The sequence below is a fragment of the Arctopsyche grandis genome, chromosome 12 (assembly GCF_051622035.1).
Source record: "Arctopsyche grandis isolate Sample6627 chromosome 12, ASM5162203v2, whole genome shotgun sequence".
NCBI lineage: Eukaryota > Metazoa > Arthropoda > Insecta > Trichoptera > Hydropsychidae > Arctopsyche > Arctopsyche grandis.
The window spans coordinates 283,435-296,725 of NC_135366.1; the positions used below are offsets into that span (position 1 = coordinate 283,435).

Genomic DNA, 13,291 nt, shown 5'->3' on the forward strand with positions numbered 1-13,291 from the left:
CAAATCCAGTCTTTGAGAGACATTTTGGATAATATTATGTGTTTCGAAATCGACTGGAAGACTTTTGGCGGCTTTTTTCACCGCTGACCTGAGTGAGAGTTGGCCATTTCATACAAATTATTAATTAGAAGTCGGTATACAGGTATCCAACGACTTCTCGACGATATGATAAGGTTTCTGATTTGTCACTTTTATACAAGATTGCTAATGGTATTCTTGACAAATCTGTTTTGAACGAAATTAATTTTAACGTTAATGCCCGATTCACCAGATGTAGAAATCTGTTCTATACACCAATTTGTCATAACAACACTTCATTTAATAGTACAATCGCACGTATATGCCATGCCGTCTTTACGACGGTGTGGATGACTGTCCCGACCTTTTTGCTGACTCTTTCGGTACTTTTAAGGCTAGGGTGAAGAAGCAAATCTGTGGTTGATTTGCTTCTTCACCTTCATTGTCCTTCATTGTTTATTAATTTTAATGTTTTTGTAATTTTTCTTTTTTGTTTGCTTTATATTACCATGTGGTGCTCATTGTACCTATGTATGTGGAATATTATATTTTTATATTTTTTGTCTCACTGTACTGAATTCTTTTTATTTTGTATGTGTGCCAATTTAAATAAACCCTTTAGGTCCACGAGACGTAGAACTAAAAGGGTCGTTCTTGAATATTGAATCGTACATATATCTCCTCGATTAATTTCGTTTTGACAAATATGTAGCTACATACATAGATATACATGTATGTATGGATAACAGGTAGAACGCAGCAGGTAGGTCGGTCGCGTCGGTATTCCACCGTGCGTTATCCACTTATCACCATCATTATCGGCAGTTTTCGTTATCGCCTACTACCACCCCTCAACCGCCTACCACACCCCCCAGTCCCCCGTAAGCTTAGTCGTCGAAACCGGTGTTCGATTGGCGAAATCCGATCCACCGACCAGACCAGAACTCGCACGATTAACGCCGTGTTTATATTTTATTGCGTACGCACGTCGAGGACGACCTTCGCTCCGCCGCATCGCTGACACACATCAACATCCACATACCATCCTCAATATGTATGTAGTTCCGTATTCGGCATAATAACGACGAATACAACAACAACCGTAGAGCACTCGTTTCGACGCAACCGACTGACTCCTTGGGATAGTCGAAGTGCCACCACGTCGCCATATGACGGGTCGGTGGGTCGATCCCGGCTGACGACCCGACCCTCCTCTCTCCTACCCCTCCTCCACCCCACCCACTTTCCTCCTCTCCCTCCACTACTCCTCTCTGTTTATTTACCGCTTTTCCGCAGCGTCCCTTTTGTTGATCTTTTTTTTGCTTTTTTTTTCTCACGGCGCCGGAAAAATACACGGTCTTCGCCGTCTTCTCCTGTCATATTCGGCGTACGCGGATATATCATTATGCAAGTTCGGAACGAGTTATGTATTTTATAGGCGAATCTCGCGCGTGTATGTATGCAAACTTAAAAAAGTGGTTATTTACAGATGACGTCAATGGAAAAAATTTCGTCACGGATCCCGTCTCGTTTCGGAGACGACGCGATGACGTCACGCAATCAGCGTGTAAATATGTCAATTTTTGTCGTTCGATGGTTGCGGTTTAAGGATTTGAGTAATGTGTAGTAGTAGTAGTAGTAGTAGTAGTACTGGGAAGAGTGGAGTGGATTGGAGTGGAGTGGAGTGGAGAGGAGAGTGGGGCGAAGCGGATCGTACCTAGGATCCGGAAGTACGATCTTCTTGCTAGCTCTGGCGGCCGGAGTGCACTTGGACTTCTCCATGGCCATCAGGTAGCTGACGTCGGCCAGCACGGCCTCCAGGTCGGCCATGGCTGTGGCTGTGGCGGTGGCGAGCGGGCGCTTCTCTCCGTCGACACTCTCTTCTCTCTGGCGATGCAGTCGCGACGCGAGCCGAATGCGAGCGCGAACGCGAACGCGAGTGCTAGACGCGAGCGAGCGAGAGGGACGACGACGAACGAGTGCGAGTGCGAGTGCGAGAGAAACGGAGTGTCGCCGTCGTCGTCGTCGGGAGTGGGTGAGGGGTGGTGTGGTGTGGTGTGGTGTGGTGAAGTGGGGTGGGGTGGGGAGAGACGCGCGCCTTTCGGGCGACACGCGCCGACTGCGCCCCGAGTGTTTCGGCCGTCCGAGTCGAGGCTGGCGCGACTCCGACACTCGCGCCAGTCGATACACGGCCGTTTCGAACTCTCGCTGTTCGCTCCCAATCGACGCTCGTTTCGCGGCCATACTCGCTTTCGCTTTTATCGCATGCACAATTATCGATACGAATATCGTGCACAATATTCCAACGGGTGATTTGCCCTCGTCGACTTCCACTCGCTGCCGTCGTCACAGTTCTCGCTGGAGGTGGAATCTTATTGGAATCGAGTCGGAATCTTCTCTTTTTTTACATACCTCTTGCAATCGACTTGGTCATGAGACAAAGTTTGGGTTTTCAAACTTTGTTACTAGCCCCTTCTTACTTCACTTTCGATATTTTCGTCTGACGAAATTTGGGTTCTTTTCCGCAATCTTCCGATCGTTTTCAAACTTTGCCATTTTTATTTTTAAATCACACTATGTATGATTAATTTTAATGCATAAATAAACATCGACCGAAATCTTTTTTCAGCGTAGGTGCATTCTACAGGGTAATTGGATTATTAGTCACATTGCGGTGGTCACAAAGACAATTTTTTGCCATTAAAATCGCGAATACGCAATATTAGGCACTCAAGTTCTCGTTAGTATTGTAACGTAGAGATTAGGTGAGTGGCGCTCGTGGACTGATGGTTCACGACCGCGGATCACCTGATCTCTCGTTCCCGCCAAAAAGGCCTCCACGAATGAATCAGCCCTATGCAACGGCCAAAGGCATCGTCTGACTCATCGACCAATGATTGTTGAGATATGTATGTATGTGTACTGTGTCCAGCGAGTATAAATATGGGGCGTTCTCGGCATGGAATTCCCTGCGAGCAGCCGCCAGCCCGCACCACAACATCACCGCGAATCGGATCCCATATAATTCGCTAGATCGATAGGCATGGAGTAAACTCCATGGAACTATCTATAAAATATTACCCACTACTACATGGAATTCATTCCAGCCCGGACCGCCGCCAAGAGAGCACGAATAAACCGCTACTACCCATCTTCCTGCGTCTTTCTCCGATTCTGGAAACCCCCCCTTTACGCCCACGCAACAGTATGATGGACTTTTCGGCTGCCAGATGTTCCGTTATAGATATTTTAGTGACTTTGTGACCAGTAATCACCGAACCATTCCACAGATACTATTTATCACTCACGCTGGCTATTTTTTTACAAGACTATTCTATGTTTTATTACAAGCCTCATATCAAGTTGCTTTCGCTCTTTCGTCTGACGAAATTTGGGTTTTGTTAAATTTGTAAATAATGGTCACCTTATCGACAATGCATGTATACATGTACTAAATAAATCTTCGCAAGCTTACGGAGAGAATTAATCATCAATATTGATTGCTATAGATCCGAAATTTGAATTCAACCTATTGGTTGCAATCGGTCGATAAAATTGAGACCAGATAAAATGTATTTTATTCGTCTAAAATACTCGGGGGAATTAAATTCCCAAAGGGGTTTGTTGATAAAATAAAATAAGATGAAAACAAGAATCAAAATAAAATAAAATTAGAAGAAAAAAAATACAATAAGATGTATTCGTCTTACAGTATGCAGGACCGAGGAAAAGGGTCGGAGAGAGAACAAATTACCGGAGCCCGGCTTCTTTTAAGGGCCTGATCCGAAATGGTAAGAAAAATATGTCGACATAAACAGTCAAGTCCTTTTTTTTTTAGTCACTAAATTAAATTTTCACTCGGTACTTACATAAATACATTTGTATGTAGAAACGCGTAGAAAAAAATTAATACGATATCAATCAGAGTCTAAGTCGACATCAAACCGGGTTTTGTTTAGTGAACTCCACAGCCTAGAATAACTCCTCACTGATAGCAAACAAGAAACTGCAATATATGTTATTTACCAACTCTTATAATTTTTTTCGCCTTATATTTCTCCTTTCAGTCTGTAACGTGTCCAACTTCAGGGTAAAATATTTTATTTTAAATTTCCTTCCAGTCCTGTTGAATCTTAAGGTCTGACCGCACTATACGACGATGCACTGCTGCAGAGCCGCCAAATATTGTTTGCATGAAATTGTATGAGATATGTAGAACGCACTACTAGAGTTGTTTTTTGTACCAACTTTGACGTGTCGCGTAGCGTCGCAGCAACGCACTGTCGCCTAGTGCGGTCGGACCTTTTAAGTTAAATGCAGCCTGTATGTTTCCAACTAGTTTCTTAATTTGATCAGATCGACACACCAGAAGTCATATTCTTAGTATAACGAGAAACCTACAGGTAAAAGGAATGCCACATAGTTATTTTAATATTTTCATACAAATAAAAATACACTGAAACGATTAATGTCTTTTATTTAAAAAAAAACCTAATTTATAATTACATAAAACTTATTTGAAATGTCAAAAAGCTGTATTTAAATCTAATAAATAGTGTTAACAACAATGAAATATAAAGGGAAAACGTGATACTTAATAATCATAGTAATACATATTTGAGACTATATTATTCTATTTATCATTTTTCTTCCTACATAAAAAATTAAAGTGTCATTTGAAGAAACAATTATTTTCTTTAAATTCATACAATATGATGTCAATATATTATATGTATGTACATACATATATGTATATCGCATTGTTTCATTATGTTCTACATACATATGTACATTTGTCTCATTTAATATTAATAAAAAAAATTATACAAATAATTAAGAAAATCACGTGATTAACACACTATCACAATTTTAACAAGGATGGTTTCTTCATAATGCATTTATGTATACAGAACACAACTATATTATATTTTATTTTAATGGTGATGACCATGGTTAGGTGCAGGAGGTGGAGGTGGAACAGGAAGATTACTCGCAACTGTCGGTTTCGGATTTTCCGTATCTGTATCACTCAACAGTGCATCTTGGCCATTGCTATTTTCCAATTGTTGACTCCACATATCTTGATAAATACCATTCGCTTGAACTAAATCTTCATGTCTAAAATGGAAAAATATTGATATTAAAAGTTTCCAATACATATTCACATTGAAAAAAAGGGATAAAAATATAAATACCTTCCCCTTTCTACAATTTGTCCGTCTTTTAATACCATAATTTCGTCAGCATGAATGATCGTTGACAATCTATGCGCGACTATAAAAGTTGTCCTATCTGTGCACACACGAGCCAATGCAGCCTATTTGGAATCAAAAGTTTCATAAGTAAAACCGAAAATAATAACGTATAAGTTAACATTATTATATGTAAATATAATATAAACCTGAATATTCCTTTCTGTTTTCGTATCTAATGCTGATGTAGCTTCATCCAACAAAACAATCATCGGAGCCTTTAGAATCGTGCGAGCTATTGCAATTCTTTGTTTTTCGCCACCACTCAATTTTAAACCTCTCTCACCAACCTGAACACAAATATTTTACTATTTAAATTTATAACAAAAAAACATTCAAGGCTTTGGTAAATAAAGAAAGTCATTTCACCTGTGTATCGTATGCGTCAGGGAATGTTAAAATTTTGCTGTGAATGTCTGCGTTTTTAGCTGCAGAAATTACATCCATATCTGAAGAACCTTGTTTTCCATATTGTATGTTATATCTAACAATAGAGACAATATTACGAGTTATAGTGAATACATTTTATATTGTATTATTTAGTATTTTTCAAACTTTAGTGCAGTTTCTTAAATGTATATTTGCGCGTACATACGCCAGGGCCGGCCCCATGATTTTCAGCCCCCCTGGACAATAACTTAAATTTGCGCACCCCCCCCCTCAATTTTATTAAAACATACCACACAATATAATTTAATAAAATGCAACATAAATTTAAAAATAAACACAAATTAAATTAATTTTAACATCAATTACACTGTTCAACAGTGACGACTTTTTTTTGGTTCAGAGACGAGATATGACTTTTCTTATACATAACATAGATCTATGCCCAGGAAACACGAATCTGGTAATAAAAAATGTTAATTGGCTCGAGATTCGGAGATATATGTATGTGTTTTTTAAATTGCGCGATTTTTCTACATCTTGGTGTTGTTCGGTCGATGTCTCAAAATCTGTCAATTTTCTGTTCAAAATGAATATTGGAATCTATAGTCGGGTATTTCATCTTTCATTTGTAGTACTTTTCAGCTTTCAAATCTCTTTAAGTAGTCGTCCAGTTCAACTCTAAAGTCAAAAGTACGTATTTTCACTTGGGATTTTTTCCCACTGTTAATACTTCTTTATATTGAGTATTTTCTATTGTAACATGTTTATTGGGATAGTGTTCTGGCCACAATTTTTTTTCGTTTAAAAGGGTTAATTGGAAGTGTCCTGAATTGTAAATCGGTAAAATTGCGAGCTAAAAAATCGTACTAGTGGAGCATGTCGTTTCGTGTTATTATTCTACTAAAAATATTAGTTTAAATTCTGAACAAAAAAAATGAATTTGACACCACTATGAACAGGGTCAGGGTCAATATCAGAAAAATAGTAAAAGTGCTCAATCGTGTTTTTAACATTATTTTCATTAATTCTTTAATTTTGTTTAAAACTAAAGGTCTTTGTTAGCGGCGCGCACACATACTATTAACAAACCGCATTAAAATTTGAAAAATACTGTATGTAAATGGAGAAAGGGGTATAAAAGTGTATACTTAATGCTATTGTTGAAAAGTACAGTATCCTGAGGAACGACTCCGATCGACGCTCTCAGAGATTGCTGGGTCACAGTCCGTACGTCTTGACCGTCGATGGTAACAGAGCCAGCATCCACATCGTAGAAACGGAACAATAGCCTAATAATAGTCGACTTTCCAGAACCCGTCGGTCCAACCTATAATTAGCAATTAAAAATAAATTACAACACTTTTACATATTTAAAAGTAAAATAGTAAAAAAGTCACTTACTAAAGCCACAGTTTTTCCAGGCTGAACGGTGAATGAGACATCGTTGAGAATGAGACGTTCTGGCACGTAACTAAACTTAACGTTGCGGAATTCAATTGCGCCCCTTCTGGCGAGGAGTGCCGGGGCTCCGATGGCGTCTCTGATATCGGAATTTTCACGGAACAAATCAAACATATTTTCCATATCGACGAAATTTTTCTGTATACCTCTATAATAAAAAGAATTGAATCGATCGGACTGTATTTTTCTTTTAGATATGACCTATCAATACATCTGTATGTGTGTATATTAAAAAATAAATATAAAACCAACCTGTAAAACGTCCCAAACCAATTGAGTGGCACATACAATTGAATGATGTAACTTGAAAACAATACATAATCACCGACTGATAATCCTTCTTTATAAACTATCATCTTCATGCAAAGCAAAGATCCAGCCAACAATCCTGTAGAAAATATTGACATTACAAATTGACGATTCTATGGGTGTGGGATAAGAGTTATAATTATAATACATGTATTTACCAGCACACACTATGACATTTTGCATCGTGTTCAAAATATTAAGAGTAAACATTGAACTCCATTCTTCTTTCTGAAAAAAAAAATTTGTTTTGAATTAGTTTAGTGACAAAAAGAATTACACACAACGGTTGATATACTCACTTGATAATCTGTGATAGCCTCTTTATAACTCATGACTTCGTATTGTTCGGCTCCGTAATACTTGACAGTTTCAAAATTCAACAGGGAATCGACAGATCTGGCTTTCTGAGCATTATCCGCTAAATTCATACGACGTTGGAATTTCGTCCGCCATTCGGTAATGGAAATAGTCGCAACTGTAAATTTAAATTCGACATTTCACACCTGGTTTAAATTTAATATATTTAAATATGTTCACACAAATAAAATTACCTATATATAAAGCCATAGTTGAAAATACGATGAGCCCAAACCACATATTGAAAGCCGAGACAAAGAAAATAATGGCAATTACGATATCTACGAGAGTCGGCACTATTGAAAAGAGTATGTAGGAGAGAAGATTGTTGATCGAATCGGTCCCTCGGTCCATCACACGGAGGACTTCTCCAGTCTTTCTACTAAGATGCCAACGCATTGGTAAACTGTGGAGATGTTTAAAGAGTTCGGTCTGCAATCAAACGCAACAAAATTATGAAATAGGCCATTTATTTAATGTAAATATATTTTTCTTCATTCATGTTATATATGTTTAAAGAAAAATGTATTTCGAGCAATTTCGACACATTGTTTAGTAAAAATGTTAAGGTTTGAATTTACTTGTAATTCTCTAGTTGTATATTGCTGAACTCGAATCCACAGGAATGAGCGTAGATTATTCAAGAAGCCCATACTTCCAATTCCACCGCCTTGCAGGAATTTAAAAAGTACGTATATTAAAATCAAATCCCATCGGAATGAAATGGGAGGAATTGATATGCTGTCGACTGAAATTTTAAAAATTTATTAATACATTTTAATCTATAATGATGCGTAACGCAACAAGGAGGAATTTCAATTTAATTTTACCTATTAACTTGCTGTAAATCGGCACGTACAGATTTATAATTCTTCCAGCTAGCAGTGTCAAAACACATATCAACACGCGAAATTGAAGAATCGAGTCATTTTGAGGCCACATAAAAGGTAATAGCGTTTTTATTTTGACAAAGGCGTTCCGAAATGCAGATCGATTTTCATCGTTTATCTGCAATTTTCAGAATAAAAGATCAATTGAAAATGACAATGAAAAAAAAGGAGGGATGTAATTTCAGTAATAATGTACATATGTGTATGTCTGTCTGTCTCACCCTTGCCGAAAGCGGAGCTCTCGTCGAATAGCGATTGGAGTTTAACGAGTCGTAACTTTGTACGATTCCTGGAGCTTTTAGACCGAGAGTGAATATCATCATGCACGACACATATCGACCAACGAATAGAAACATTTCAAGACGGTCCTCCAAACTGTAAATGGATGTTTATATTATACTATATGTACTAGTGTTTTTACCCGGCTTTGCTCAGTATTTGTAATATAAACTGCTTAGACATGGTTAATCTAATTTATTTATTATCTTAGCTATCAAGCTAATTTAAAAATACATCTTAATTACTTAACTCTAAAATTTATAATTAACTTATGTATATGTACCGTTCGTCACAGAGGTGTCTCTTCGCACCTCGCAAGAATGCATCCATGGTCTTAGCAGACCTGATGCACTCAGGGAGGGCATTATACCTGAGCACACCCCTAGCTGTCTTATTTTTTTTCTTACTCTACTTAAAACTAGTTTGTCCTTATTTCTAGTATAAAAACTATGTTTATCTCTTATATAATCATCAAAGTACTTAGGCATTAACATATGATCTAACTTAGTAAACAATTTATTAAATTTATTTGAATATTCATTTGCTTTTTTTATTAAATTTAACGTAACGGATTCCACCACCCAAACCTTACATAGTTACATACGGAGAAATGTTATAAAAATAGAAGTGGCTTTAGGCGTTATATTGCTGTCAAGTGAGGATTGTCCACAGACATTCCTAAATAATTTTAGAATCAGTCGTATTTGATGCTTGATGCTCGACGTATGTCCGATAAAAACTTTTTTGTTTGTTTATATTACTCGCAAGATGGGCAAGTGCATCGTTAAAAATTGCACAATGCATTCATAAACACACAATAAACAACATGGGATACATTTTTTTATAAGTGGATTGATCTGATTATACTATGTGCGTTGTAGCGTAGTTATGGAGACATACCGTGTAATATTGACACAATTTATTTATTCGTTAAGGCCCTTCTATTATTATGGTGTATACGTGTAAGAATTTGTGTATATATGGATGGTGTACATATATGTTTATATAATTGTCTTTGGCCAGGAAGGTGCATTGGCTTTACCTGTTAGGCCTTCTTGGTGTAAATTAAATAAAAAATAAATAAATAAATAACATTTCTCAAAGTACATACATAAAAAGATGTATTAGTTGTATTATATTGCATTTGTCAAATTTTATTTTATATATTGGCTTAGACAATTATTATAAAGATTATCAATTCGTTGTTTTGTATCAAGTGCACAACAAAAATGCATTTAATCTAGACAAACAATTTTGACACATAAAAAAAATAGTAACCAGAAGGTACCTAGTTTGAGAGAAAACCTTTTTATGGATGCGGTATTTTTTGCTTATAAATATACATACATACATACATATTCGTGTATGTATTATATGTATGTATATGATATGTACATAATTGAACGTCATTAAACTATAATATATGTATGTAGCAGCGGTCAACAGCATTCACATACATATGTATATAGTTGAAGCAGCAAGTATTTTATATTCAAATATTTACATATTAACGATTTACCTCTTGATGGAATTTTTAAATCTGCAAATGATTTGAACTTTATAACGCTAATGAGTCGATGATAATTGTCACACTTGAAATAAATACACAGCGTTGAAATAAATAAATAAACTAAAATAATATATGAAAAATACTATATTTCCTGAAAAATGTTTTGGCCCCCCGAACTGAGCCGTGCGATAAGAAAAGTTTCGGGACAAACTGCTAACATCGACACATTTCAACCCAAGGGTAAATTATTTCATTCAATCAACACTCGAATCTTATTTAACGCACAATATTTGTGATGATTTACATCCATAGATAACGTTTGGACAGAAATCATTAGAAAGTCTATGTATGTACAAGATGAGCTCGTTTGATGGTACAGGATTTTATTACATAAATAGGACATAAAGTGTAAAACTCACGTTCTTAGATGCCACCACCATCCTTCTTTTTTGATGTTTACGAACGAGAGATTTTCAGCGACGAATAACAGTGTCCAAAATAGCAATAGAACGAAACCATGTCCTCGTGGCGGAACAGACGGTAACAAATAAAGTCTTTCAAGTCGCATCAAATATGCAGAAAGTGGAAATATCATTATACTCATCACTAATGACAATATCTGGAAAAATAAAAAAGGGTAAAATCTACGTTAAAGGTTTAAGGTTTAGTATTAGCATAAAATAAAATGTATTTTTGTGACAAGTACCATGTAGCCGTAGATGTGACCGTCTTTGAATACGTACGCTTGCAGAAAAAAACGAGTTATTCCCAAAACAGGTATGAAGAATGTGAAGAATAATTGCACGCCGTACAAGCGAGCGCAGTGGACTTCCACCATCTCTGTTGCATATCTGAAATATCATATGGTTCTTTCTGGTTTTATATATATATTTTATTTTACATGAAAGAAATTACACTGACATATTAGTTATAAGGCGAAAAGCTGATTCCGACTTTAAAACAAAACTAAAGAGGATAATTTCATTAGAGTGAGTCATACATTTTGCATCACCTCAGCATAGTCTCTGAAATTCATTGAATGTTCGAAAATTGATACATAAATTAGGCGACCGTGGAGGCCAGATAATATCTCCGAAACCAGATATGACATGTTACGGGAACATTTTTCAAATGAAATTTTATGCAATCCAGTTGTCTTGTTCTATTAAAATTCGTAAAAAGTTTAGGAATTACGCCGAGTAAAATGATAGATGTCCAATAGATTTCGTTTGAATGAATTATTTAACGGTATAATGCAAAATTTTTTATTATATGTACTATGTATATAAAAACGGACGGGATTTGCGGGGACGTGCGAGTGCACAAGTATGGAGATTTCAAAAAAATAGATTTTAGAATTATCAAGAGATACTATATCGATTTTAATTTCTTTTCTGGTTTCGGTTCCGGTTCCGATTTCAATTCTGGTAACGATTTAGATTTTTATTTCAGTTCTGATTCCCAATGCCTATTTCAGTTCCGGTTCCATATTTTAGTTTTGATTACAACATTGTCATCGAAATCAGTCGGTGTTAATCAGAACGTTACATACACATCTGAAACTTGTTACTGTATAGGCTCTGGTTATGGTTAAGGTTACAGTTCGCTATTGAGTACGATTGCAATTTTCTTTTTAACTGATTTATTATTGTCTCGGTTGAACATCAAACTTAAGCTGTAATTCGAAACTCTGTTATAGCTAAAATCCACGTTGGTGTATTTTGAAATGAAAAAAAAATTATCAATACAGTAGATAGCACCATTTATCTTATTAAGTAGAAAAAATGTCAGTTCCGGGTCATTGAAATCAGTATTTAGAAACATGAAACAAGTTACATAAAAATGTGACTCTACAAAAAAATGAATGTTACTATGTACTTATTATATAAGGTAACACGAATTGTCATGATCCAATCCTTGTAGTTTTCTTTTTTCACTAAAATGCGAATAAATGTTCATTATTGTTTACAACTTTTGTTTAAAATTAGTTCAAATATCAAAGCTAAATCTTCACTTTAATGGAGAACTAAATAGTGGGTAGTGAAAGTAATCGGCATTTGAAGTTACAAAAATGATAATTCGCATTTGAAAAGTTGAAAACAATAATGAACTTTATTCGCATTTTGGTAACAAAACTAATGAAGATTGGATTACATTGGATAGTGAACATTAGCTAATTCATTATAATTTTATACAATAATAATTCAGCGACGGGAGGTGGGAATTAAATGATTACCTATGGTACATCACAACTTGCATGGTGCCTAGTATTAAGATAAAACCGCCGATGACCGAAGCGCACACAGTCTCCATAAAGCATTGCGAAATTCCGTGATCCACCCATACTTCGTTCAAAGTGACGTTCGGCGGGCAGTATAACATCTCGCGGCCTGGAAACAGAAATGCAATAAAGTTTATCCGAACAGCTATTAAAGTTTATCACGCCTTCGAGAATGAGTACGTATTGTTTTATTCGAACGACCGCACTCGTTTACATACGGTGTATTAGGGTTAGTGAGTGGTGAATTTAAAATTTGAATGTGCGTATTACAATGAAATACATATGTAATATGAATCGAAAATATCGCGGATCAAGTGTGTTGATGTTGATGGAGGGGGTTTGGTTATGTGTGTGAATTGATGCCATTCGATCGTTTTGTCAGTGATGATGTATCGATTGTAGTGTGATTGAAAAATACCGGCGAGCGGCGAACGTCAAACGCAGAGCGGACGCAATACACTACGCAAGTCACTATTCACATCACTGACAGCTGATCGCGCAAATCGTGCCCAAACACTTTCGTTCACGACCATTCACTCGATGC

The 13,291-nt window shown here is 36.4% G+C and overlaps 2 protein-coding genes across 3 annotated transcripts in view; both read right to left on the reverse strand.

The window, feature by feature from the left end:
* Gprk1 (G protein-coupled receptor kinase 1) overlaps positions 1-4,476 on the reverse strand; it is a 41,154-nt gene extending 36,678 nt beyond the window's left edge. The window contains exons 1-2 of one of the 2 annotated variants that reach the window (XM_077442375.1): positions 3,110-3,647; positions 1,736-2,977 (exon numbers count right to left, since the gene is read on the reverse strand). In XM_077442375.1, the coding sequence (XP_077298501.1) occupies positions 1,736-2,262 (527 nt within the window). In that variant the 5' untranslated portion in view covers positions 2,263-2,977; positions 3,110-3,647. Of the gene's footprint in view, positions 1-1,735 lie in introns of both variants that reach the window. The other variant, XM_077442376.1, reaches the window with a different exon arrangement.
* On the reverse strand, positions 4,472-13,267 carry Hmt-1 (ABC transporter ATP-binding protein/permease Hmt-1). Its single transcript, XM_077442374.1, has 17 exons — positions 13,166-13,267; positions 12,703-12,856; positions 11,173-11,317; positions 10,886-11,085; positions 8,899-9,052; positions 8,618-8,795; positions 8,369-8,535; positions 7,982-8,219; positions 7,730-7,905; positions 7,589-7,658; positions 7,374-7,509; positions 7,062-7,269; positions 6,809-6,987; positions 5,640-5,754; positions 5,420-5,560; positions 5,214-5,335; positions 4,472-5,136 (listed from the first exon to the last, which is right to left on the reverse strand). The coding sequence occupies exons 2-17, from the start codon at positions 12,846-12,848 to the stop codon at positions 4,953-4,955; spliced, it is 2,559 nt and encodes an 852-aa protein (XP_077298500.1). The 5' UTR covers positions 12,849-12,856; positions 13,166-13,267; the 3' UTR covers positions 4,472-4,952.
* Positions 13,268-13,291: the final 24 nt, after the last annotated feature.